Source organism: Leptonotus elevatus, chromosome 6 (genome assembly GCF_054856555.1).
Source record: "Leptonotus elevatus isolate MCC_2025b chromosome 6, RoL_Lele_1.0, whole genome shotgun sequence".
Taxonomy (NCBI): domain Eukaryota; kingdom Metazoa; phylum Chordata; class Actinopteri; order Syngnathiformes; family Syngnathidae; genus Leptonotus; species Leptonotus elevatus.
The window spans coordinates 2,989,107-3,013,344 of record NC_141244.1 but is presented as its reverse complement, the minus strand read 5'-3'; the positions used below and the strand labels follow the sequence as shown (position 1 = coordinate 3,013,344).

General features: G+C 43.0%; 1 protein-coding gene across 1 annotated transcript in view; it reads left to right on the top strand.

Moving 5' to 3' along the window:
* LOC147171798 (eukaryotic translation initiation factor 3 subunit H) overlaps positions 1-23,414 on the top strand; it is a 92,733-nt gene extending 69,319 nt beyond the window's left edge. The window contains exons 6-8 of the mRNA XM_086079605.1: positions 1,709-1,829; positions 18,827-18,959; positions 23,122-23,414. Of these exons, the coding sequence (XP_085935731.1) occupies positions 1,709-1,829; positions 18,827-18,959; positions 23,122-23,216 (349 nt within the window). The 3' untranslated portion in view covers positions 23,217-23,414. The remainder of the gene's footprint in view (positions 1-1,708; positions 1,830-18,826; positions 18,960-23,121) is intronic.
* Positions 23,415-24,238: the final 824 nt, after the last annotated feature.

Sequence of the window (24,238 nt, the reverse complement as noted above, 5' to 3'; positions counted from 1 at the left end):
TAGCAATAGAACAGAATATTCTGTAGACCTTGCAAAATCAGTCAAAATACAGCCGGGAGCAAAGGGGGTTTCTTCATTGAAAACAGCTGGGAATTAATGAGTTAATGTGACGCAAACCTGCCTTTCGTGACAGGCTGCGCTGTGTAATAAATGAGCATCTAAATAGGCTGATGCCTGATTACATTGCTGATATAGGGCCAGTTGTGTCTGAAGCAAGCATTAGCACACGCAGGTTATGGTGTGTGTTTGATGCAACACTGGAACCCGATATCATGTTTGGTTATGATTGATCCCATGTTCTGTCTCTCCATTAGTTTAATACAGTTTGAATAACAACAACTCAGGAGGTTTGTGTGAATGCTCAGACACATGGAAAATTAGAGGGAGCATTGGTTGCAGCCCTAGTTCGGTGCTAATGCCTTTAAATGTGGACATGCCATCAAAAGTTGTTGACTTTTTCAAGACGAAGGATTCCTGGAACCTTGGATTGGTCGTTATTTGATTTATCAAGGCAAACACATTCATGAAGTTATTTTATTTTTTACCTGATTTAAGTATCTAGATTTGATATTTCACCCTCTAAGTCATTTACTATGAAAATTCACCGTTATTCTTGTTTAATCGCTGTTCAGCCTGAGTGACGAGCCCACTGAGTAAGCAAAGCTATCTGCTATTATCAGCATTCCACCAGTCAAGGGAAAGGTTGCAGCTTTATGGCATTAATCCATTCCTCCTTCAAGTAGAGAAACTTTGTCCTGATAGCAATCTGATTACAACAGCTTTTGCCATTATCTTTTGAATTACAAGAAGGCATGATCAATATTTTTATAATGGCAGCAATATATCAAATGTCAGTGTGTCCTCTTAGAGACGTCAGTCTCGATGATGAACTGACTAATACTTATCACCTAACTTTGCAGTTCTTCTCGGCTTTACAGTACAAGAGGGGGTTCAGCCTCATTGTTTTGCTAAGGCCTCTGACTTTACTTACTTGGTTCAATGCTGTTGTTTATAGCTGTAGTAGACAGCTCTTTTCTGAGAAGAAACTATTAGAAATGAACTGTTTACCAGCTTCTGACCAACAAAAAATGGGTAGTTTGTGGAAAGCTTTTATCAACTTAAGAGCCAAAGCATGATACGCACGATACAAACTTATTTATTCCTATGCTAACAATTATTTGCCCCCTGAACATAATAGCGAGCTTTGGCTGCAATAACTGAAATCAAACGTTTGCTCTTCTTTGCAGAAATGTTCCAACTCTGCCCGTTTAAGATTATGCCGCAGCATCTCAATTGGATTTAAATCCGGACTTTGACTTAGCCACTCCAAACCTTAATTCTGGTCTCTTTGAGCCATTCTGAGGTGGCCTTGCTGGTGTGTTTCAGATCCTTGTCCTGCTGCGTGATCCAAGAGTGTTTGACATTGAGGGCACAAACTGATGGCCGGAAGTTCTCCTTCAATTTTCCGTGCATCCCTATTATTACTTTTATTGTCATTATAACCTGCAAAAGAGGTTGATTGAAGCAATGCAGACCTTCAGAAGACTGTACAACTGTTTTAATGTTTGTATGTGTTATATACGAGATCACTGAGCAATCCTATGTTCAGATTGGGCTAAAGGGGTGTATGATGAAAGCCATTGTAGGTAAATGAAAATGTGTAAATAGCAGAGCAAAATAATGTGAATAATGGATACCTTTCTTGCAGTAACCATTTGGAGAAGAGCCTTCAGCTGCTGATGGACAGGGTGGATGACATGAACCAAGACATTGTCAAGTATAACACCTACAGCCGCAATCTGAGCAAACAGCAGCAGCAGAAGCACCAGGTAATTCTCACACATATGCACACACAAACTTTTCTTCATAGAAGCAAATACACACCACCCACAGACACTGTAAGCCAAGTAGCAAATGAACTCTCCAGATGACAGCATGCATATGAGTAATATGCCTACAAAGGTGCAGATACAAATAAATTAATAGATGTTTTGTTTTAAAAACATTCAACGAGCAAATTGAACTAGTAAACGAGCACATCACTCTTATTTAATTGAGTGTAATGCAGTTTGTCCGATTGGAATTGCTGTAATGTGACGTCATCGGCCAGTGGAGCTCTTGGCCCAGTTTACATTTGCGAAGAGCCAATCAGTCATCTCCATTTTACACACTGCATTTAATGGCACATAGTCTACAAAGCACCATGACTCTTCTTCACAATTATAAAACCTTTTTACTTACAAATCCAATTCCAAACTAGAGCTGCGAGCAGCTATAAAGGCCCCTCGCAGCCCGGGCCACTATGGGTTACTTGCATGTTGGGGTACTGGCACGTTTGGGTTGTGGCACATTCGAAGCAGAAATTATTTGAAAATAGCATAATAAACCTTTACATATTATGGATTGTTTTTTTTGCCAGGTGTGATGTGTGCAAAGCTTAATGAGTTTTGCTCAATGTTAAGACCCTCAAAATCAGTGTCCATTTTATTTTTTGGCAATCAGTTGCACCGATTTTAAAATACATATATTAGGGGTGTGCCAAAACATCGATTATTAGTTTCATTGCGATGCAACACTTGACGATTTGATTACGATTCATAAATGTTCAAAAATGATTATTTTCCATAATAACTTAATGACAGGAACACGAAAGTGAAAGACACGCCTGCCGCCCGCACAAGATCATGGCGGCAGCAGAAGTTACTGAGCGTCAGATTTTCTCCTCGGGGTAAAAAGCTAGCGAAAAACGTGTAACAGCAACTCTTACGTTTCCACCCCAGGTTAGCGGAGAAGAATCCGACGGTTTTTGCTACTAACCAGCAAACAATAGAAGGACTGTCAAAACTTCCCCGCAGCTTTGAAAGGGCAAGACGAATGTCATCATCCACCGCAACCTTTAGTCCATATCGTTCAATAATCAAAATGGATAGGTCGGATGCCACAAAAAATTTTGAGTGGTCGAAAGTAAAAAATATATTCATAAATGACTCAGTTATCACACTTACAAAAGTATCAACATTTTGTACAAATATGAAAATATCTTATGTGTCGTCTTTTTTTTTTTTGTCGACCCAAGAGCTAGGTGCCGCTATATTTATAACTGACTATTGTCATAGAGATACCTTCAGGTCGTGACTATAAACATACAAGTGAAGTTTAGGAATTTTTTAAGCATGTACCGAGGAGTTATTTCGTATTTCATAGAAAAGAAAATATGAAACTAAAAATATGATGCCCCGACCCGTCATATAGTATTTTGAAAACTCAAGATTTTTTCCCCTTTTGTTGGCTTAGGTCTTGACATGGTCCAGGCCAAGTTTGAAGTCAATCGGATCAAACGTGTAGAAGAAATGGGCAACAGAAGGCCCCCTGTAAATGTGCAACAAACGGACATTCAAAAATTCGTAACTCACTTCCTGTTAATTTTAGCATATGCGTCCAAGAAATTTTTTTTGTAGGTCTTGGGCTCCCTCATATACCAAAAAAATTCCGTAGATCTTGCTTAAACATACAACCGGGGCTGCTTCGTTAAAAATTTCCAGGGGGTGCTAGTGAGTAATTTTTGTAAAAATCGCCCAATACACGGTAAAATATTGGTCATTTTGCCAGGCCAGATGTGTGCCAAGTTTCATGAGTTTCTGTGCATGTTTAGGCCCTTACAATTGGCGTTGTTTTCTTGGTGACGCCCCCAGCAATTCGCGAAAAATCACAAACTTCGTGTTATGACATTATGAAGGCCTAAACACTATTCTGAGCAAATATGAGGTAGATCCAGTTAACGTGGTTGGAGAAAAAAGTAGAAGAAAAAATGTAACAAAAAGAAATTACAAAAAATGCCAGTAGGTGGCGCTATCAGTACGAATAAATATAAGTTCGTAGATGTATTCAGACCTGGACTCTCATCAAATGTGGGAAATTATGAGAAGATAGGATCATCTGGGTCAAGTTAACGCAGCTTTTATTGTCACGGTGAATCATCAAACTTTGCGGCACCGTAACGGCCACGCTCTTTGGCGAAAAGTTACGATTTTCCTTTTGTTTATTTTTTTTAATTTTTTTTACATTTTTTTTCTTATTTATTTTTTCTTTTTTTCTTTTAAAGAGCTCAGTATTGTTCATTCGGTAATGTCATCATCATTGCTCTTTTTTTTTTTTTTTTTTTAATATATATATATATATATATATATTTTTTTAAATATATATATATATATTTTTTTTTTTGTATGTGGGTGAGTATGTGTATGTGAGTGCGTGCATGCGTGCGTGTATTTGTTAGCTCACCAAAAATCTATTAGAAAAAAAATCCCATACCGTTCACCTAAACCGAACACCGCCGTCAGGAGACCCAAGGGGACCAAAGAAGGAAAGTGAAATCCAGCACCGACCAGACACCACCCACTGGGCCACCCACCAGAATTCTTCCCCAACCCCAGAAACATCTAAATTCCAACAAATCCAAAAAAAAAAAAAAAAAATCAGGGAGACCTCAAGAGACCGAAGGAGACTGTGCAAAGGAAGGAAGGACAGACGAAGCCGAGTGAGATCCACAGACACCAGCCTCCACCGATTCAATGACCTGAGGAGGAAGCAGATTGTGTCTGAGTTTCGATAGATGCTGGTGTGGTGGATCTGGCATGCATGAAAATCTCCACCAAAGAGGGGAGCCGTCGACCCCTGCCAGGACAGGGCAAGCGCAACATCTCAGGGCCCCCCAGGCCGCGGCAGCGCCAAAGGACGACCCCCGGGCCCCGCCAGGGACACCGGCCGGAGAGCAAACCCAGGAGCAGGAGCGCCCCCCACCCCAACACGGCCCGCGCCCCCGACCCAACGCAGCAGGATGGGGCATTACAGGCCCGCCAGGCACCCCCCCGCCCCCCATCCACCCCAACCCAGCCCCAACCGCCCCCAGGTCCCCAAACCCCCAGACACCCCCCCGCCACCCCCCCAACAAAGCCGCCCCCCACCCGGACCAACCAGCAGCCCCCCTACCCCCAGCCCCGGGGACCCCCCGCACCCAGGCACCGGCGCCGAAGAGGGGCCGGACAGCGGAGCGGAGAGGGCCCACCCCCTGCCGCGTGGAGGGACGGAACACCGGAGGCAGAAGGGGAGATGGGGGCACCGGAGGTCGGCCGACACCCCCGAACCCCAGGCCCAGCGGGGAAAGGCCCCGGTCGTCACCCCTGCGTTCTTTGTGAAAGTTAACCCCTGTTACTGAGTCCGCCAGCTCGCCGACTGGCGAACTCTACCCCTAAACCGTGAATGTGACCCCACCCAGTGTATATACAAGTGTGTGTGTGTGTGTGTGTGTGGTGCATTAAAATTAGGAGCAGGTGAACCGGAGCCGAGGGAAATGATATTCCCACGCTCCGATCCACCCGCCTCCCAAGCATGTCACTGAGTGTATGTGGTGCATTAAAAAAAAATAAAAAATAAAATAAAAAATAGGGGGGGGGAGGCGGGGACACGGACAGGGGACCGCAGCACTGCTCTATACCGCGGTCCCCAACCGATGGCACCCCCCCGTTGTTACGATTTTCGGTGTTGGACATGATCAACATCTTATGGCTTTTCTGACAAAATTTAAACTGGATCACTCAATAGATAAAAATTTAAAATGACATTTCTTGTCACCACTAGGTGGCACTACATGTATAACCAAATATTATCTAACAGATGTTTTCAGGCTGTGACTATTAAGATGCATGAGAAGTTTGGGATTTTTTGGAGCTTGTAAAGCGGAGTTGTTAAGCATTTCCTCTTTTTTGATGAAAGAAGTATTAAAGACAACATTTTAGGCCCCGCCCCGTCATATAGCATTTCAAAGAGTCAAGATTTTTTTCCCAGTTGTTGTCCCAGGTCTTGAGATGATACATGCCAAGTTAAAAGTAAATCGGATGAAAACTGTTGGCAAATGGGCAAAAAGAATGACCACCGTGAATGTTAAAAAATGGGCCAAAATTCGACATTCAAAAATTCATAGCTCACTTACTGTACATTTTAGGACATGGCTTCCAATGACTTTTTTGTGTGTCTCAGGGCACTTCACGTGCCTGCCAATTTTTGTAGCCCTCGGTCAAACGTGCCGGGATTGGTGCATATTTTTCCACGCTAGGGGGGCTATATGTTATGTTGTGATGGCAACTTCATAATACCAAATTTTTCGCCGAGCCCAAGGAGTTTTCAAAGTTTGGTGAGTTTTCGTAAATGTTTAGGTCCCAAAAAATGAGAGTCTACAAAGAAAAATAATAATTCTTACAAAAACAAGAGGGACCTCGCAGCGGTAGCTGCTCAGGCCCTAATAATAATAATAATATTAATATGAACAAAACGGCCCCTAAAAAGTTGGGACACTTATAAAAACTGAATGCAATTATCTGGAAGTGCCAAATTTATTTTTATAGAACATACAGAAAATGTCAAAAGTTTAAACTGAGAAAATGTATAATTTTAAGGGAAAACTATGTTGATTTTAAATTCCATGGTGTCAACAAATCACCCCCAAAAATTGGGACAAGGCCATTTTCACCACTGTGAGGCATCCCCTCTTCTTCTTACAACAGTCTGCAAACGTCTGGGGATCAAGGAGACAAGTTTCTCAAGTTTAGAAATAGGAATGCTGTCCCATTCTTGTCTAACACGTGTCTCTCTAACTGTTCCAACTGTTTTGGGCTTCCTTTGTTGCACATTTCCCTTTATGATGCGTCAAATGTGCTGTATAAGTGAAGTAGTGGACTGCAGGCTGGCCATTTCAAAACCCGGATCCTTTTCCTACGCAGCCATGATGTTGTAATTCGTGCTACATGTGGTCTGGCATTATCGTGTTGAAAAATGCAAGATCTTCTCTGAAAGTGACCATGCCTGGATGGGAGCATATGTTGTTCTCCAATCTGAATATACCTTTCGGCATTGACGATGCCTTTCCAGATGTGGAAGCTGCCCATGCCACATGCACTTATGCAACCCTATACCATCACAGATGCAGGCTTATGAACTGACTTGGGTTGTCCTTGTTCTCTTTAGTCAGTATAATATAGCGCCCCAGTTTTCCACAAAGAACTTTGAATCGTGATTCGTCTGACCACAAAACAGGTTTCCACTATGCCACACTCCATTGGCCCAGAGAAACGCCTGCGCTTCTTGGTCTGCTTCAGAAATGGCTTCTTCTTTGTACTGTAGAGTTTCATCTGGCAACGGCGGCTGGCACGATAGATTGTGTTCACCCGCAATGTTTTCTGGAAGTATTGCTGAGCCCTTTCTGTGATTTTCCTTACAGTAAGCGTTCCTGTTTGCGGTGCAGTGCCGTTTAAGGGCCCGAAGATCATGGGCATCCAGTATGATTTTTCGGCCTTTGACCCTTACGCACAGAGATTGTTCCAGATTCTCTGAATCTTTGGATGATGTTATGCACTCACTGTAGATGATTACTTAAACCTTTTTGCAATTTTTCGCTGGTAAACACCTTTCTGATATTTCTCCACTATCTTTCTGCGCAACATTGGAGGAATTGGTGATTCTCTACCCATCTTCGCTTCTGAGAGACACTGCCACTCCGAGAAGCTCTTTTTATACTCCAATCAAGTTGCCAATGGACCTCATTAGTGGTAACTAGTCTTCCAGCTGTTTGTGGAAGTGCAATTAACTTTTCCAGCCTCTTATTGCTACCTGTTCCAACTTTTGGGAGATTTGTTGGCACCATGAAATTTACAATCAACATATTTTTCCCTTAAAATTATAAATTTTCTCAGTTTAAACTTTTGACCTGTCATCTATGTTCTATTCTGAACAAAATATTGAAATTTGGCACTTCCACACATTGGCATTCAGTTTTTATTCACAATTTGTATAGTGTCCCAACTTTTTGGGGAATTGGGTTTGTAGATATGTTCCTGCTTTGTATTTTTAATACGTTTGGAATTTTATTTCATGAAACCATGACAGTAATTGTCTCACAAACAATGACTTTGGAAGCATGTTATGCAGTGCGCTGTTTCTAAAACACGGAGTTCCATGCGAGCCTGACGTTAAGGTTAAGTTTGTCAGTGACGGATGCCATGGCACACGCCCATTTCGCTGAGGCAATGAATGACGGACCGACGATAACAATGCTGTTCGGCTTGCAATATTGACGGATTGACGATGACAAAAGTGTGCCCTGACTGTTGACGATTGCCGAATGACGGACGTTCAAAATTCATTGACTCCCGCTCTGCATGTTCCGTTTTATTCAACAGCTTATTTCAGGGATGTGATTTTTCCGCTAATTCGCGGAATTCCGCTTTTTTTATCTCCAAAAATAAAATGTTACAATTTTTTAAGTGGTAAAAAATCCGATTTCGTCTCTCGACAGCATTCCATTTTAGTGTTTCCGTAACTGAAATGAAACTGATCTTGCGATTGGCTGAAGTCTCCGTGTTGACCAATAAACGCGCTTGTTATAAAGGCATAGGCGTATGCCATTGTTTGTTGACCAATAAACGCGCTTGTTATAAAGGCATAGGAGTATGCCATTGTTCATTTCTCACACGTTTTTGCCGGGTGTTTAAAGAAAGATGTCCGTGATCGAACGCAAAGATGCTCCGCGAGTTAAGGAAATTGACAAGATCGTAAAAAACAAGTTTCGATGGGACTGGTTAGAGAAAGATATATCTACAAATGTTGGAAAGAAGACTGTGACGAATTTGTTCAGTGACTTTATTCGGAAGATCGATCGTGCCGGGAAAGCGCTTTGCATTTGGTGCCATGATACCATTGACTATGGTGGGAGAGGTTTCAAAGCTCTTGAAAGTCACGCAAAGAGAACACGTGAAAGAACTCCAGTCAAGAACAACAAATTATTCCATCGCTGGAAGTTTCGGTGCCCAAACGAAAACTCCAAAACTTTACGGCCTCCATCCCTTATTGACATCACAATCGGAAGCGGTAATAGAGAGACGTGATCCACCCCAACAACCTGTATCAGTTGCTGACAGAGTCGTTAATTTTGAGGTCGGTGGTAAACTTTTCAAATTAATCGAAATCAAATTTTCGAAAATATTATAACGTAATAAAAATGGCCATAAATATTTAACATGGTTAATCATTGACACAAACTCAAATGAATGCTGCATGTTTGAACTTTTCAGGTTTCAATATGTTGACTGTCTTGATGTATGCAGTTACAGAGATGATCTTAGTCAATCATGCATTCGACGAATGCATGATTGTGTTTTTACCAGAGCTTGCTGCATGAGGTATTTTATGTTTTTGTTATGCATTATGTATTAAATTAAGAATGATTGATTAAATGATTTATTGCATGGTAAATATATATGATGATATTCTCAGTGATAGTTTTTAAAAGCAAAGGCAGTCCAATGTTTTTGAATGTGACTGATTTTGAGTTGACTAAAACTGCAATTTTATATGGGATAGTTCAATATACATTGGAAATTTATGCTGTTGTTTTGTCTATTTCTTTGTCATCTGAGTGCATTGAAAGTACTTAAAAACACGGAAAACCCATGAGCTCTGGACCTAGCTGAGTGCCCGCGGCCCCCAGACTCCCGGCTCAATTTTCAGATAATTTCACTTTGGTCAAATCACATCCCTGTTATTTGGAGTTTAATTATGAGTTTGACTTACAGATGTTTCTTTCATTATCAATGCTTTTCCTCCTTCAAGTGCTGTGCAAAATACATTTATTGCTTTTCTTTTTGACTGGTGCTTGTGTTGATCTCTCTGGTCCATGTTGGATTCTTAAGTTATAGTTTTCTCATGTCTGCTTGAATTATTTGGCCTGTCTGTCTCACGGCCCCTTTTGGGGAAAATGAATGTAAGCAGGCGGTTTGTCTTTGTGCCTCATTTCATATTGGTTCTGTTATGTGTGAACATCTCACCATTCGGCAAAAGAAACAAAAGCAATACCTGTCTGTGGTGCTGCATTGAAGGCTTGAACTAAACTGGCACATGCAAGGTTTAAAAGTTACTTCAATGCAGTGAGTCATACTTTTTACAAGCTAAAATTAGCCAAGTAGTGCCTTTTTAAAAATAAAGTATTTGTGTCTCATTGGACCCCTCAACTGGCAACAGCCCGGTTCCTTTACTTCCATCACCATGACTTATTCTCTGAACCTGTTGTTCATGTATTTTTATTTTTATTTCCGTTGTGCTTGAACACAATTGGTTTCATGATGCTGTTCGACCTGTGCTTTACTAGTATTTTAAATCTTACAAAATAACAGAACTAGTAATGGTTCCAGGGTGACTCAAGTGTCACCCTCATAAACCTTTTAAGGGTACAATTTTGATGTAAAGGCCTAGTACACCAATTCGACGTCGGGAGTGGGACAGCGTCTGATCAGTGTATAAATTAGTCGTGAAGTCGGATCAAGTTGGAATACGTCTGGGGAGCGTTTCCAGCAAATTCAACATGTTGAATCGGCGTCTGGGGCATTTGATCACTGATTGGCTGTTAGCTAGCGAATTCTCGTAAAGAGTTTGCCCGTTGCCTTTAGCAATGACTACCGCCGCCGATGGTACGGAGCGGAATTACTTCTCGCACATGCACTGAAGGGTACGTAATAGTCAGTGTCGGTGCGGTGTGTATTTACGTCATTTTTTTACGCAACGTGCCGACATCTGGAGGGACGCCATAGGGGGTAGGTGTCGTCACATTTGGCCGACGTCGGATTGGTGTATCTAGGCCTTAAAAGAACATGAAGAATACCGTTGGCAACAAACGGGAACTTGCAAGCTAGTTATCTTAGGTTAGTTAGCTTACATCCTCTTCTGGAGGGTCTGGCACTTGGATCTGGCTCATCGTCTTCATCACTCGTATCATCCGAAGAAATCTCGTGTGCAATGCATTTTGAAGTCAGGTGAGCCACCGGTGACGTGGCGGTTCCAAAGGGAACGTGTCTACCACTGTTGTTTTTGGTGTGGCCACCTGCTGTCCTTTTTTATTTATTTTTATAATTAACACTGCAACAAACCTTATCCTCCAGTTAGACGTTACATCAGACCCTACTGTACACTCTCCCATGAAAAAGTGGGGAGGCGGAGACTGTTTTTCAAATGATGTTACTTATACGTAATTTAAAATACTAATACTTTGGTATTAGGTGTATTAAGGACACCGCAGCCATGTGTCTGGGGAGGATCGTTTTGAACCGGGGTTCACAGGGTGACGTGACAATCTTAACCACTTGACTATGGCTGCCATACGATATAAAGTCAGCTTGAACTCTGATGTCTGAACGAACTAATTAATTTAGTCAAGTTTCTGAATTGGAATCGTGGTTCTACTACTGTCAAATACTGTGAACACTCTGGGGCTGCTCATGCAAATGGATACGAAGCAGTTCAATTGCGGTGAAAGTTCATTTTTTATTTAATTAGTCTTTCATATCCCTGTTTTTATCCTCTTTCAATACCACAGAGACTTATTTAATGCACAAACTTCATTAGCTGTAAATTAAAAATTTGTAGCAGGAAAGAACTTGCTGTGTTCAAATACGAATGCGCGAGCACACATTCAGCACGAACAGGAGACTAATGAAGGCTAACACATTTTCATCAAGTAAAGCCTCATCAAATGCAGCAACGCCTGGCGACTGAACAAGTATCATGCACATGTATTATAATATCGGTAATTATAGTAATAATTATAATAGTAATAATAATAATAATTATTATTATTATTTGTATAATTATTATATAATGAAAATTATAATGAAAAAGAACATTTGGGGGCACAATAGTAGCATAGATGTTCACTGTGTTCATATAAACTTGCACCTGCGGTAAACAATTTCAATGATTCTGTCATTACTCTCAGCGATTGGAATTGAGAAAATGTTCAGCCTTCATCTTCAGCCAGGTTCACAAGCATCAGCTGGACGTGCAATAGTCAAACAACTCGGAGCCAATCTCTGTTGACAACATGAGCCCTGCAAAAAACAACACACATACATAGCCAAACGTCCCTGGGCCAATCACCCACACCTCGGCCAGTATGATTTATTATCTTCCCCCTCCAACATTCTCATCACCACAGGCCCTGAACCTCACGCACACACTTAAACATTTTGCAGTGTCATACACAGTACCATACACAACCACATCTTAAATGGTATCTGCTTTTTTATTTTTGGCGGTTCTATACAGTTAATATGTGCTGTAAGAGGAGGTGAAGGTGAGCTCTATTACACCTTTCATACATCTAGTAGATTTGTTCCCTGTAATCTTGTGCTATTGACCCTGATGCTTCTTGTACAAATGTAGCCTTCTTAATCATCAGAAGGCTGCAAAACTCACCGTGCATGAGAGAGGGGTTAATGGCGGAGAAAATATCTCCGTCACTCTTTCCTCATTTGTATACAGTACTGTCATGTTTTGGGCTTGAGATCGAGACCTCTTGGAAAGGTAGTTTCTCACTCTGCTCCATGGCCTCACGGAACTCCTCAGACACTCGAGTTTTTGCCTCAGCGTCCGAAACAGGAAAATATGCATGTTTTTCAAATCACCGTAACCCCTGAACCGTTTGGCCTTGCAACGTTATTCCAACGGATTCTGAAAGCTGAGGAGCAGAGCTTTACGTCGAGAGAAAAAACAAACAAAAACCGGACTTCTATAATAGTAGTATCGAAAGGTTTTTAATCTGTCAATTTATTTTCTATTAATTGATGAATCAGATTTTTTTTAAACATTGTCTTCAAATTTCCATCCCTTTTGGTCTGTAATTTCCAGTTTTAAGGAAAGGTGGAGGGGAAGCTACACTGCACACATGCTTGTCTCTTGTTGGCTGCAGGTGATCGTTTTTTTGTGATCAGCAATGAAAGGCAACGACCGACATGTCGATCAGAGCAGCATTATTATACATGTGTATCTTTATGTATATATTGTATTAGGTGATTGATGATTACAGTAATTTCTGGACTACAAGGCGCACCTTACTTTAAGCCGCGCTAGCTAAATTTGGGGAATACTCGAGTTTGTTACACATATAAGCCGCGGCCGACTGTAAACTGCAGGTGTTTTAATTTTACCGCTAGTTTCTTTTCCATAATGAGGGCGCAAATTGTCTCGCTCTCGTTCTGTCTCTCCTACTGTATTTGGGCTCACTTGGTTTTTGTTTTGCGAAAGAAAACATGGAAATGCGAAAGGACTGTTTTTGACAGTACAATGCTATAGCTATTTATGTAAGAACGTAACATAACATAACTTAATAAAACTGAAGTGATTTTGGTTATTATAATCAAGAACTCCTTTTCAGCTGTTAACTTCAACTCATAAGAGCTGTTTTTGTTGTCATTCATATATTGGTCCAAACAAATGTACCTCTAGTTTAGTTGTAGTAGGTAGGCATTCAAATGAACAATAAACTGAAGAAACAAGAATGTTCTCTTTTTTTCATGGCTGTATCTTTGAAGGCAGTGAGAGTGTTATGAAGCAAAGTCGTTGCAGCGTGGCAGTTGCATATATATCTTTGTTTCCTCTTCATCATTTATCTCCTACCCCTTGGCAACATCTTCTGCAAATTCAATATCCACTTCCACTGCTTCGCGGATGACACCCAGCTCTATCTCTCTTGCAAACCCAACTCCACACTCCCATCCCCTTCCCTCACCTCTTGCCTCTCTGAATTAAAAACCTGGTTCACCGCAAACTTCCTCAAACTAAATTGCAATAAAACGGAAGTCCTCCTCCTTGGCACCAAATCCAACCTCTCCGAAGTCAACAGTTTCTTCCTGACCATCGGCGGCTACACAGTCTCCCCCTCCCCCCCAGGTAAAGAGTCTGGATGTCATCCTTGACAGCTCACTTTCCTTTCATTCGCACCTCAACACCATTACCCGCACTGCCTACTTCCACCTCCGTAACATCAACAGACTCCGCCCTTCCCTCACCCCCCACACCACCGCCATTCTTGTTCACAGCCTTGTCACCTCCCATTTAGATTATTGCAACTCCCTCCTCTTCGGCCTTTCCCAAAAGCTCTCCATAAAATCCAACTGGTCCCCTGCATGCTGCCACATCACCCCTTTCTTCCAGCAACTCCACTGGCTTCCTGTGAAACATCGCATCAATTGCAAACTTCTTGTGTTTACCTGCATGGCCATCCAGAACCTCGCCCCTGCCTACCTTTCTGATCTCCTTCAAGTGTCCATCCCTGCTTGCTCGCTCAGATCCTCCTCCTCTATTTATCTCTCTGTCCCCCAGCTCGCCTTAGCACCATGGGGGGGCAGAGCCTTCAGTCGGTCTGCCACCCAGCTCTGGAACATTCTGCCACCAGACCTCAGAAACAGTGACTCTCTCTCCTCCTCCAAACCAAGACTCAAAACACACCTGTTTCCGGACTGCTTACTCCACTTAACATTTCCTGCCAGTTTTTCCTTTTACAGTTTTTTTATGCCTTTTTAATTAAAAATAATAATAATTCTGTGCCCTTATTTTTCTGTTTGCTTTTAATTGTCTTAGTTTAATTTACTTTTCCCTGTAAAGTGTCCTTGGGTGTCATGAAAGGCGCTGATCAATTAAATTTATTATTATTATTGTTATTAAAAAAGATTATTTAAACAACTTTAGAACTGCACTATAGATGGTATTCACTGATGTCACGGGCTGACGTGATCTCGCGAGTCGGCGCCATTTGGTGTCTAGTTTTTTCTTTTGTTTGTTATTGATAATGTTATTCTCATTTTCCTCTAACATTACTTGTGTAAACAAGAGATATTGCGGAGGGTTTAGATCAGGGGTGCTCAAGTTCGGTCCTCAAGAGCCCCTATCCAGCCTGTTTTCCATGTTTCTCTCCACTAACACACCTGATTCATGATCAGGATCGTTATCAGGCTTCTGCAAAGCTTGCTGATTAGCTGATCATTAGATGCAGCTGTGCTGCAGGAGGGAAACATGGAAAACGGGCTGGATAGGAGCTCTCGAGGACCGAACATGAGCACCCCTGGTTTACATCAACAAGCCCTTGGAGCCGTACACGGTGAAATGCTGGTTGTTTGATTAATGGAATCGAATAGATTACAAACATTTGCTTGTGTCAAGACTCCATGGCGACATTCACATATGCTCTGAAGTAGGATTGTACTTTTGGCTTTTATTTGTTGCCATGTGCATTTATATAAATCATTTGTCGGCACGGTGAGTGACTGGTTAGCACCGCCTCCCAGTGCTGAGGATGTGAGATCGCGTCCATGCTTTGGCCTTCCTGGGTGGAGTTCGCATGTTCTCCCTGTGCCAGTGTGGGTTTTCTCCGGGTACTCTGGTCTCCTACCACATTTCAAAGACATGCATCCATCCATCCATCCATCATCTACCGCTTATCTGGGGTCCGGTTGCGGGGGCAGCAGCTTTAGGAGGGAAGCCCAGAGTTCCCTGTCACCAGCCACTTCATCCAGCTCTTCCGACGGGATCCCAAAGCGTTCCCAGGCCAGCCGAGAGACATAGTCTCTCCAGCGTGTCCTGGGTCGTCCCCGGGGCCTCCCGCCGGTGGGACATGCCCGGAACACCTCTCCAGGTAGGTGTCCAAACCAGATGCCCGAGCCACTTCAACCAGCTCGACCCAGTCCCTCCCGGATGACTGAGCTTCTCACCCTATCTCTAAGGGAGAGCCCGGACACCCTGCGGAGGAAACTCATTTCGGCCGCTTGTATCCGGGATCTTGTTCTTTCGGTCACGACCCACAGCTCGTGACCATAGGTGAGGGTAGGAACGTAGATCGACCGATAAACAAGAGCTTCGCCTTTTGGCTCAATTTCTTCTTCACCACCACAGACCCATACAGAGTCCGCATCACTGCAGACGCTGCACCGATCCGCCTGTCGATCTCCTGCTCCCTTCTGCCCTCACTCGTGAACAAGACCCCAAGATACTTGAACTCCACTTGAGGCAGGATCTCCTCCCGGACCCGGAGAGAGCACGCCAACTTTTTCCGACTGAAGACCATGGTCTCGGATTTGGAGGTGCTGATTTTCATCCCAACCGCTTAACACTCTGCTGCGAACCGCTCCAGCAAGAGTTGGAGATCACGGCTTGAAGAAGCCAACAGCACCACATCATCTGCAAAAAGCAGAGATGCAATGTTGAGGCAACCAAGCCGGACACCCTCAAAGCTTTGGCTGCGCCTAGAGATTCTGTCCATAAAAGCTATGATATGAATCGGTGACAAAGGGCAGCCAACCCTCATTGGGAACGAATCCGACTTACTGCCGGCAATGCGGACCAAACTCTGATATCGGTCGTACAGGGACCGAACAGCTCGTATTAGGGTGCTCGGTACCCCATATTCCCGAAGCACCCCCCACAGGACTCCCCAAGGGACGCGGTCAAACACCTTCTCCAAATCCACAAAACACATGTAGACCGGTTGGGCAAACTACCATGCACCCTTGAGGACCCTGCTGAGGGTGTAGAGCTGGTCCACTGTTCCACGGCCGGATGAAAACCACACTGCTCCTCCTGAATCCGAGATTCGACTTTCCGATGGACCCTCCTCTCCAGCACCCCTGAATAGACCTTACCAGGGAGGCTAAGGAGTGTGATCCCTCTATAGTTGGAGCACACCCTCCGGCCCCCCTTCTTAAAAAGCAGGACCAACACCCCGGTCTGCCAATCCCGGGCCACTGTCCTTGATGTCCACGCGATGGTGTAGAGGCGTGTCAACCACGACAGCCCTACAACATCCAGAGCCTTGAAGAACTCCGGGCGGATCTCATCCACCCCTGGGGCCTTGCCACCGAGGAGCTTTCCGACCACCTCAGTGACTTCGTCCCCAGAGATAGGAGAGCCCACCTTGGAGTCCCAAGACTCTGCTTCTTCAAAGGAAGACGTGTCAATAGAATTGAGGAGGTCTTCGAAGTATTCTCCCCACCGATCACAACGTCCCAAGTCGAGGTCAGCAGCACCCCATCTCCACTATACAGAGTATTAATGGTGCACTGCTTTTCCAGAATTTCCTCGAAGCCGTCCGGAAGTCATTTTTCATGGCCTCACCGAACGAGTTTTTGCCTCAGCGACTGCTGAAGCTGCATTCCGTTTGGTGAAATGGTACCTGTCAGCTGCCTCCGGGGTCCCACAGGCCAAAAAGGCCCGATGGGAATCCTTCTTCAGCTTGACGGCATCCCTTACCGCTGGTGTCCACCAGCGGGTTCGAGGATTGCCGCCACGACAGGCACCGACTACCTTACGGAGTCTGGAGGTGAAGTTGGTCATCTGGTCCGTAATGATCTCATCCGGAACACCAACTCTGGGAAAACAGCTGGTCAAGACACCGCAACACAGCCGGAGCAGTAACAGTGCGCATTGGAAAAGCCTCATGGTACCGGGTGGCATAATCACAGATCACTAAAATGTACTGGTGCCCTCTATACTGCTTTGAACCAACAATCCCACAATGTGCATGGCTATACGCTTGAATGGAGTGGAGATTACTGGCAGAGGTTGGAGGTTGGCATGTTCTGACTGGTGGACATGCATGACAAGTTTTTCTGGCAGATAGAACAGGTTTTACAGAACAATTGAACATCAGCATACATGGAAGGCCAAAATAATCTGGAGGATATGCGCAAATAAGTTTTGTTGCGTCCAAGATGTCCTGCCCAAGGCATGATATGTGCCAGGCGCATGATTGTTGGCCGACATGAGACAGTACAACAAGGTGCTTAGTCCCATCCGTTAAAGTGTACAAGACATTGTTGTCAATTGCAAAGCATTCTTTATCCCCCTGCGCCATATTCATCCCCCCAACCACTTTGGCAAATAATGGTTTCAGAGTTACATCCTCCCTTTGCAAGACTCCAATGTCCCCTGGCACCTCCCACATGTCCTATGTGAGTCCATCCTTCCAGTTTGGCTCCCTAGTTTTGCTCCTGACGAATCCACCACCTGTAGAGACCCTTTAATCGGTTGCAGTTGGGTTTTCTCCAGGTTGTGGAACAGCTGCTGATAGGACTCCAGTGAGACCTCAAACTTTGCCAGGAGTGCAGCCTGCAGGTCTGTGTAAGAATGAGCCCTCTCCTTATCCATGGCTGTGTAGGCTTCAAGTGCCTTTCCAGTCAGGAGTAGCACCAGGCGACACGCCCTTTCACCCTCCAGCCAACCCCAGGTTTTGGCAATACGCTCAAAGCGAAGCAGGTCATTTTCAATGTCTTTTCCTGCCATAAATTGTGGGATTTTTGGTTCCCCAAAAGTTCTGTAGTCAGGCCCGGCAGGCTGTGGTCTGTGGCTCACCCCTGTGCGTGGCGCCTCAGCGGGAGTACTGTGACACGGCCGAGGAGCTGGTGTTTGCATGTCCAGCAAGGTGTCCCGGGATGGCGCTGTGCTGGGTGCTACCAGCCCCCTGCTCTGCCTCTGTTGACCAACATGCTGGGCTGGCAAGGAAGCTCGGAGCCCTCTGAGCTCTGCCAGAAAGCCCTCCTCCTTTTCTGCCGCTCCTCCAGAAAAGTCCTCATTGCTGCCACCAGCTCCTGTTCTGCACTTGGTCCTCTCAGAGCTGCCTGGATATCTAGATCGGAAGCGCCCCCTTATCATTGTCCTCCCACTTAATCCACCCACTGTTTCCCCCCAGCATACCTCAGTGTCCACTAGATGCTGCCTGTCTCTCCTCTCTCACCAAATGAAGAGGAACTGCAGAAAATTTGCTGATTTACTGACTATCGGTTACTGGTTGAAAACTTGCCATTCATTGCTAACTGATATTCTATCTACAGTAATACTCCATTTGCTTTTATTATTTCTACCTTTTTGCAGTTTTTTCTCACCTCCCATCACTGTCATGTCATCATACTTTTCCTCTTTCATTCTCTAATGCCCCTTCTTCCTCTGCCCTTCTGTGCAGTACCTCCAGAGGCGGCAGCAGGAGAACGCCCAGCGACAGAGCAGAGGGGAGGCGGCCTTGCCTGAAGAGGACATTAGCAAAATGTTCAAACCCCCTCAGCCCCCACCTCGCATGGACACCCTTCTTATTGCAGGTACAGGAACATATACAACACAGTACCTCTATGTACTACTGTCATTTCTTCAGAATACGGTACGCTCATATAATATAAGAACCCCTAAAATCGACCTTCAAAAGCATTTTTTCTTTGTACTCATGCACTCCCTCAATTTTCCGGTATACACGCTCAAAAATGGAGGTTATTGTTCACATAATAATTTGATACAGTAGATTGGGATTTCTTGTGTTCAGATGCCTACATGTGTCCCATGATCTCACAAACCCCAAAACAGCAGAATGTCATCGATACTGATGCCACTTGTACATAAAATTCCCCACCCAAAAATTACAGTTGTTTTTTAAAGAAAGACCTATATATCCCAATATTAAATTTTTCCTTAAAATTGCATGAAATTAATGGCAAATTTCTATTCCTATAATTTCAAATTTCTAGTTATTGATCGTACAACGGCCGCGAGTACTGATACCTTAAAATGAGACTGCTATCGGTAGTACAACCTCTGCCTCAATTTGAGCCAGGAAAAACCCTGCAAGTAGTGTAAAGCCTGGTTCACCCGGCAGGAAAATTGGCTCGATTTTAGCCCCAAATTTCCCCTCCCGACAATCGTAAGGGAGGCACTGACATCCAAACGATAATCTTCACAGATAATCCTGCCGTGTGAGTTGACACCACACACTCATTCTGATATTGGCCCTTGGAAGGACCTCCGACTTTAAATCAGGGATATTCAACATGTTGGATTGTTTTGGCCCAACTTCACTCCGTGGACAAACCACCGCACAGCCAAACAGAAAGTGTGCTGACGAGGAAGTCGGTGGGTAATTCAAAACAGTCATGACGCAGCTGAAAGTACATGCTTGCGCTATGACACTCCCTTTTTTTAAATTTTTTTATCCACACACACATACTACACGAACAAACATGCTGTCCGGGTCGGAAGCGAACCTGCGCCGCTGGCACCGAGGGCAAGCGATGCCTCGCCACTCAGATCCATTTACACCCTTTTAAACAACGCCTTATCTTTTGATGTCACTTTTTGGGCTGAAAACAAACCAGGAAGTATCGCGACTGCACGTTTGTTGACTCACAAGTCACGTTTAATATCGAGAGGTTTTGCGAGACTTCCCCGTCACATTCATGAATGAACTCGGTTTGTGTGTGTTGTGTTGATTGTGCAGTGTGCACACCACACCCGGTACGTTCAAAACTGGTACTCCCGTGATTTTTTTGTCTCAGTCTGGAAGTCGGCCAACAATTGTAAAATGTTGCCGTATGAACCAGGCTTTAGGTTTTCAAGGGATACTGTCTCTATTAACATCAGAAATTGCGCAATTTGACTGGGTTTTAGGCACAGTGTTCTTAATCTCATCTCTAAAATTTATCTTTTTAGTAAAAAAAAAATGCATAAAATCGTGAGCTGAATGCAGGGAGCTATGCGATGTCGGCTGCTGTTGCGTTAACATTGCTACTGTAGCAAATAAGTATTAGGGTTATTTTTATTAAGACCGATTATTCTAGAACAAGAATTAGTTTAAGCTAAAACGATAGCTTCTTTATATTTTAGCAAGCACCATGCTTGACTGAAGACCTCAATTTTCGTCACACGCCATTTCAACAAGTTTCCCACATGATTGCTTGTGTTCTGGTTACGTGTGTAAGCCTTTTAGGACGGGTTTGAATTCTTAATGGCGCTATAGTATCAAGGGCAGATAACAAAAACAGCATTTAAGTTATTAAATTATGAGAATATGTATTGAACCAGTATATAAAGGAAAGGAATCAGTTGCCAGAGGTAGTAGCTAAAAGCGCTGAAGTAGTTGAACAACTAATCTTGTGGCTGCTACATCTTTGGTTTAAGTCTGGATGATAGCAATGAGCCAAAACTTCATATTTAATAAAGTAATGGTCAGACGTAGCAGTAGTACTAGGCAATGAATACCATTACATTCAAGGTTGCTCCGGGTTAGTACCAAATCGAAAGCATTTTTATGGATCACTACATTTATTATCTGCGTGAAACCGAACGTATCATTTATTATCTGAAATGCTACAGTAAGCGCTTCTGACGGGGAATTCATATGAATATTTACTGTCACCCATAATTAGTATATTATCTGCGTAAGTTAGCAAGTCGGCCACAAGTTCATTGAGAAAGCCATAGTAAGGTCCAGGTGGACGGTAGCTAACCACAAGATAAAACAGCCAATAAAATGGTACTACTTTTTTAATTCTTACAATTTCCAAGCTAACAAAGATGACTTTTTCATTTTCAGGAACAAAACACTCAATTCTCACCCTACTGTATCAAAAGTAATCTACTGTGGAGGAGAGAGTGAAGATTGTGGAAGCATATTTTGAATCAAAATCGGTAATCCACGCTGTGCGACAGTCTCCCGTGATAAACGTCTTGTCGATTTTGCCGATAAATCCTCCACCACAAGTGTCAAAGTCCGGTCCGGTCCTTGAAGGCCGGAATCCTGCATGTTTTAGTTGTTTCCCTTCTCCAACACAGCTGATTCAAATGATCAGCTCATCAGCAAGCTGTGCAGGAACCTGATAATGATCCTGATCATTGAATCAGCCTGATAATGATCCTGATCATTGAATCAGCCTGATAATGATCCTGATCATTGAATCAGCCTGATAATGATCCTGATCATTGAATCAGCCTGATAATGATCCTGATCATTGAATCAGCCTGATAATGATCCTGATCATTGAATCAGCCTGATAATGATCCTGATCATTGAATCAGCCTGATAATGATCCTGATCATTGAATCAGCCTGATAATGATCCTGATCATTGAATCAGCCTGATAATGATCCTGATCATTGAATCAGCCTGATAATGATCCTGATCATTGAATCAGCCTGATAATGATCCTGATCATTGAATCAGGTGTGCTGGAGTAGGGAAATCTTGAAAACATGCAGATCTCCGGCCATCAAAGACCGGACTTTGACACCTATGCTCCCTATGGTGTCTCACAATCTGAGTGTTGATGGCTGTCCTTGCAGACCTTGGCCTACCTACATTTATTCGCATTGGTCGCGCCTCCTGTTTTCCTGAACTTCTGCAGAAGATGTTTAATTGTGAGTCTGCTTGGAGGATTTCTTCCCAGAAACTCAATCATGTATTGTCACTTAGTGTGGGTTACCGATTTGGATTCAAAACATGCTTCCACGATATTCACTCTCTCCTCCACAGTATATTGCTAATTTGCTGTGAATCCACTAGGGTGAGAGTTGAATGCTTTGTTGATGATATGGTATGTATTATGGAAGAGGATTAGGGCCAGTGAAGAGAAAAAAAGAAAGAATGGCAGGATTCTAACTTTATTCTCAGAATTCTGACTTTCAAAAATTCTGACTTTAATCACATAATTCTCACTTTAAAGTGAGAATTCTGGTTTTAATCTCAGGAATTCTGACTTTCACAATTCATAGTTTTACGTCACAACGGAAATGATAAAGTTCTGACTTTAAAAAGTCATAATTCTGACTTTAAAGTCACAATTCTGGCTGGATTCTCACTTAATTCTCAGAATTCTGACTTTCAAAAATTCAGATTTTAATCACAGAATTCTCACTTTAAAGTGAGAATTCTGGCTTTAATCTCAGAATTCTGACTTTCCCCCACAATTCATAGTTTTACGTCACAACGGAAATGATAAAGTTCTGACTTTAAAAAGTGAGAAATCTCACTTTAAAGTCAGAATTCTGAGAATAAAGTAAGAAACCTGCACACTTTTTTGTCTCTTCGCTGGCACCAATCCTCTTCCGTAATATGTACATTTCCGTCCTCTCAAAGATTGAAATCCCCACCATCACAAACTCCTCCTGCCGCCTCACAGGAGTTCTGGATATGTTTCATAATTACCATATCTCCACTATTATCCAGAAATGTTATCATCTAAAGTTTATTTGCTCAATCACCAAGTGGATCACTCCTTTGTCTGAGGTTTCATGCTGTACGGCTCTCCGCACCCTGACAGCTTTCTGATCCTGCTGTGTTCCCACTACTAATTTTATATTTTCTGTGCTTCTGTTTCTGTCCGTCTGTTTTCTTCTTGCCTTGGCCTGTTTGGGTGTGCACAAATGGTTGCATGTTTGCCTCTGTTGGTGGTTTTTTTGTGTGGGTTGTGTGGATTATATGTGCCAACTTTCCAACAGGGCAAATTAACAACTACTGCCAGAATGTGAAGGAATTCACCTCTCAGAACCTTGGGAAGCTGTTCATGGCCGAGGCTCTCCAAGGCCACAACTAGATGAGACAACGGAGTCAAGAGAGAAGAGGGGGCAGGAAGAACACATGAAAAAAACCCGCAAGTTAATCAGAGAGCTGAAGGGCTGTCTTATTTCTGGAGAATCTATTCATTGTTTTCACACACACGCGCTCACAATTTTGGCTACAAATGTATTTTTGATTTAAGAGTGAAATAAAAGCGATTCAGCTCTTCATCTTACTTCTTTTTTTATTTTATTTTTTATTTTATTTTTTATTTGTACTGTTTAACACATGAATTGGGTCAATTCCTCTCATCTCTCGCTCTACCACAAGTACTCATATATAAACAGAAGTACCTAACTATCTTTGCAGTCATTTATTGGTGAAATATTGCATCATTCCACCATTGCAACAATAAACAATCCTCCCAGGTATTCCACATCTTCCCAGGTATTCCACGATCAACTGCAAGTAGTATTCTTGCAAAGCTTTTAGGGAGGACTGTAACTCAGCTACCCAAGTGTCAGACCACAGAAGTTACAGAGTGGGGTCATCGAGTACTGGTGCGTAATTGCCAACACTGCTGACACAATTAGCACAGTGTTCCAAACCTCCTCTGGCATTAACATCAGCAAAAAAAGAAGTGTGCACTGGGTGCTTTATGGCATGTGTTTCCTTGGTTGAGCATGCTGCATGCAAGTAAGTCCTTTTGCAATGCCAAAAAACAAAGGAAAAAACAGTGAAAGAATATTGTGATTTCCTCGGAATGTTGTACAAGTAATAATTTGAAAAAGTAGACAAATCCAGAGATTATTAGAAACAATGTTGCAGTTAGATTTTTTTTTTTTACGTTTTCTAGGTGCCCAAAAAAATCCATTATCAAAAAAAATCACGATTCTCATTTAGTACGATTCTGAATCAATTTTAAATGTCTCCAAATTGATTTTAATTCACCTATTTTATACTGTCTTGCCCTTGTTTGTGTGTGCCTTTATTGAGAGCGCTATTCATGTTGTACACGATTTGTCCACTTAGGAGCAGTGTGGGTCTGCACATTCTGAT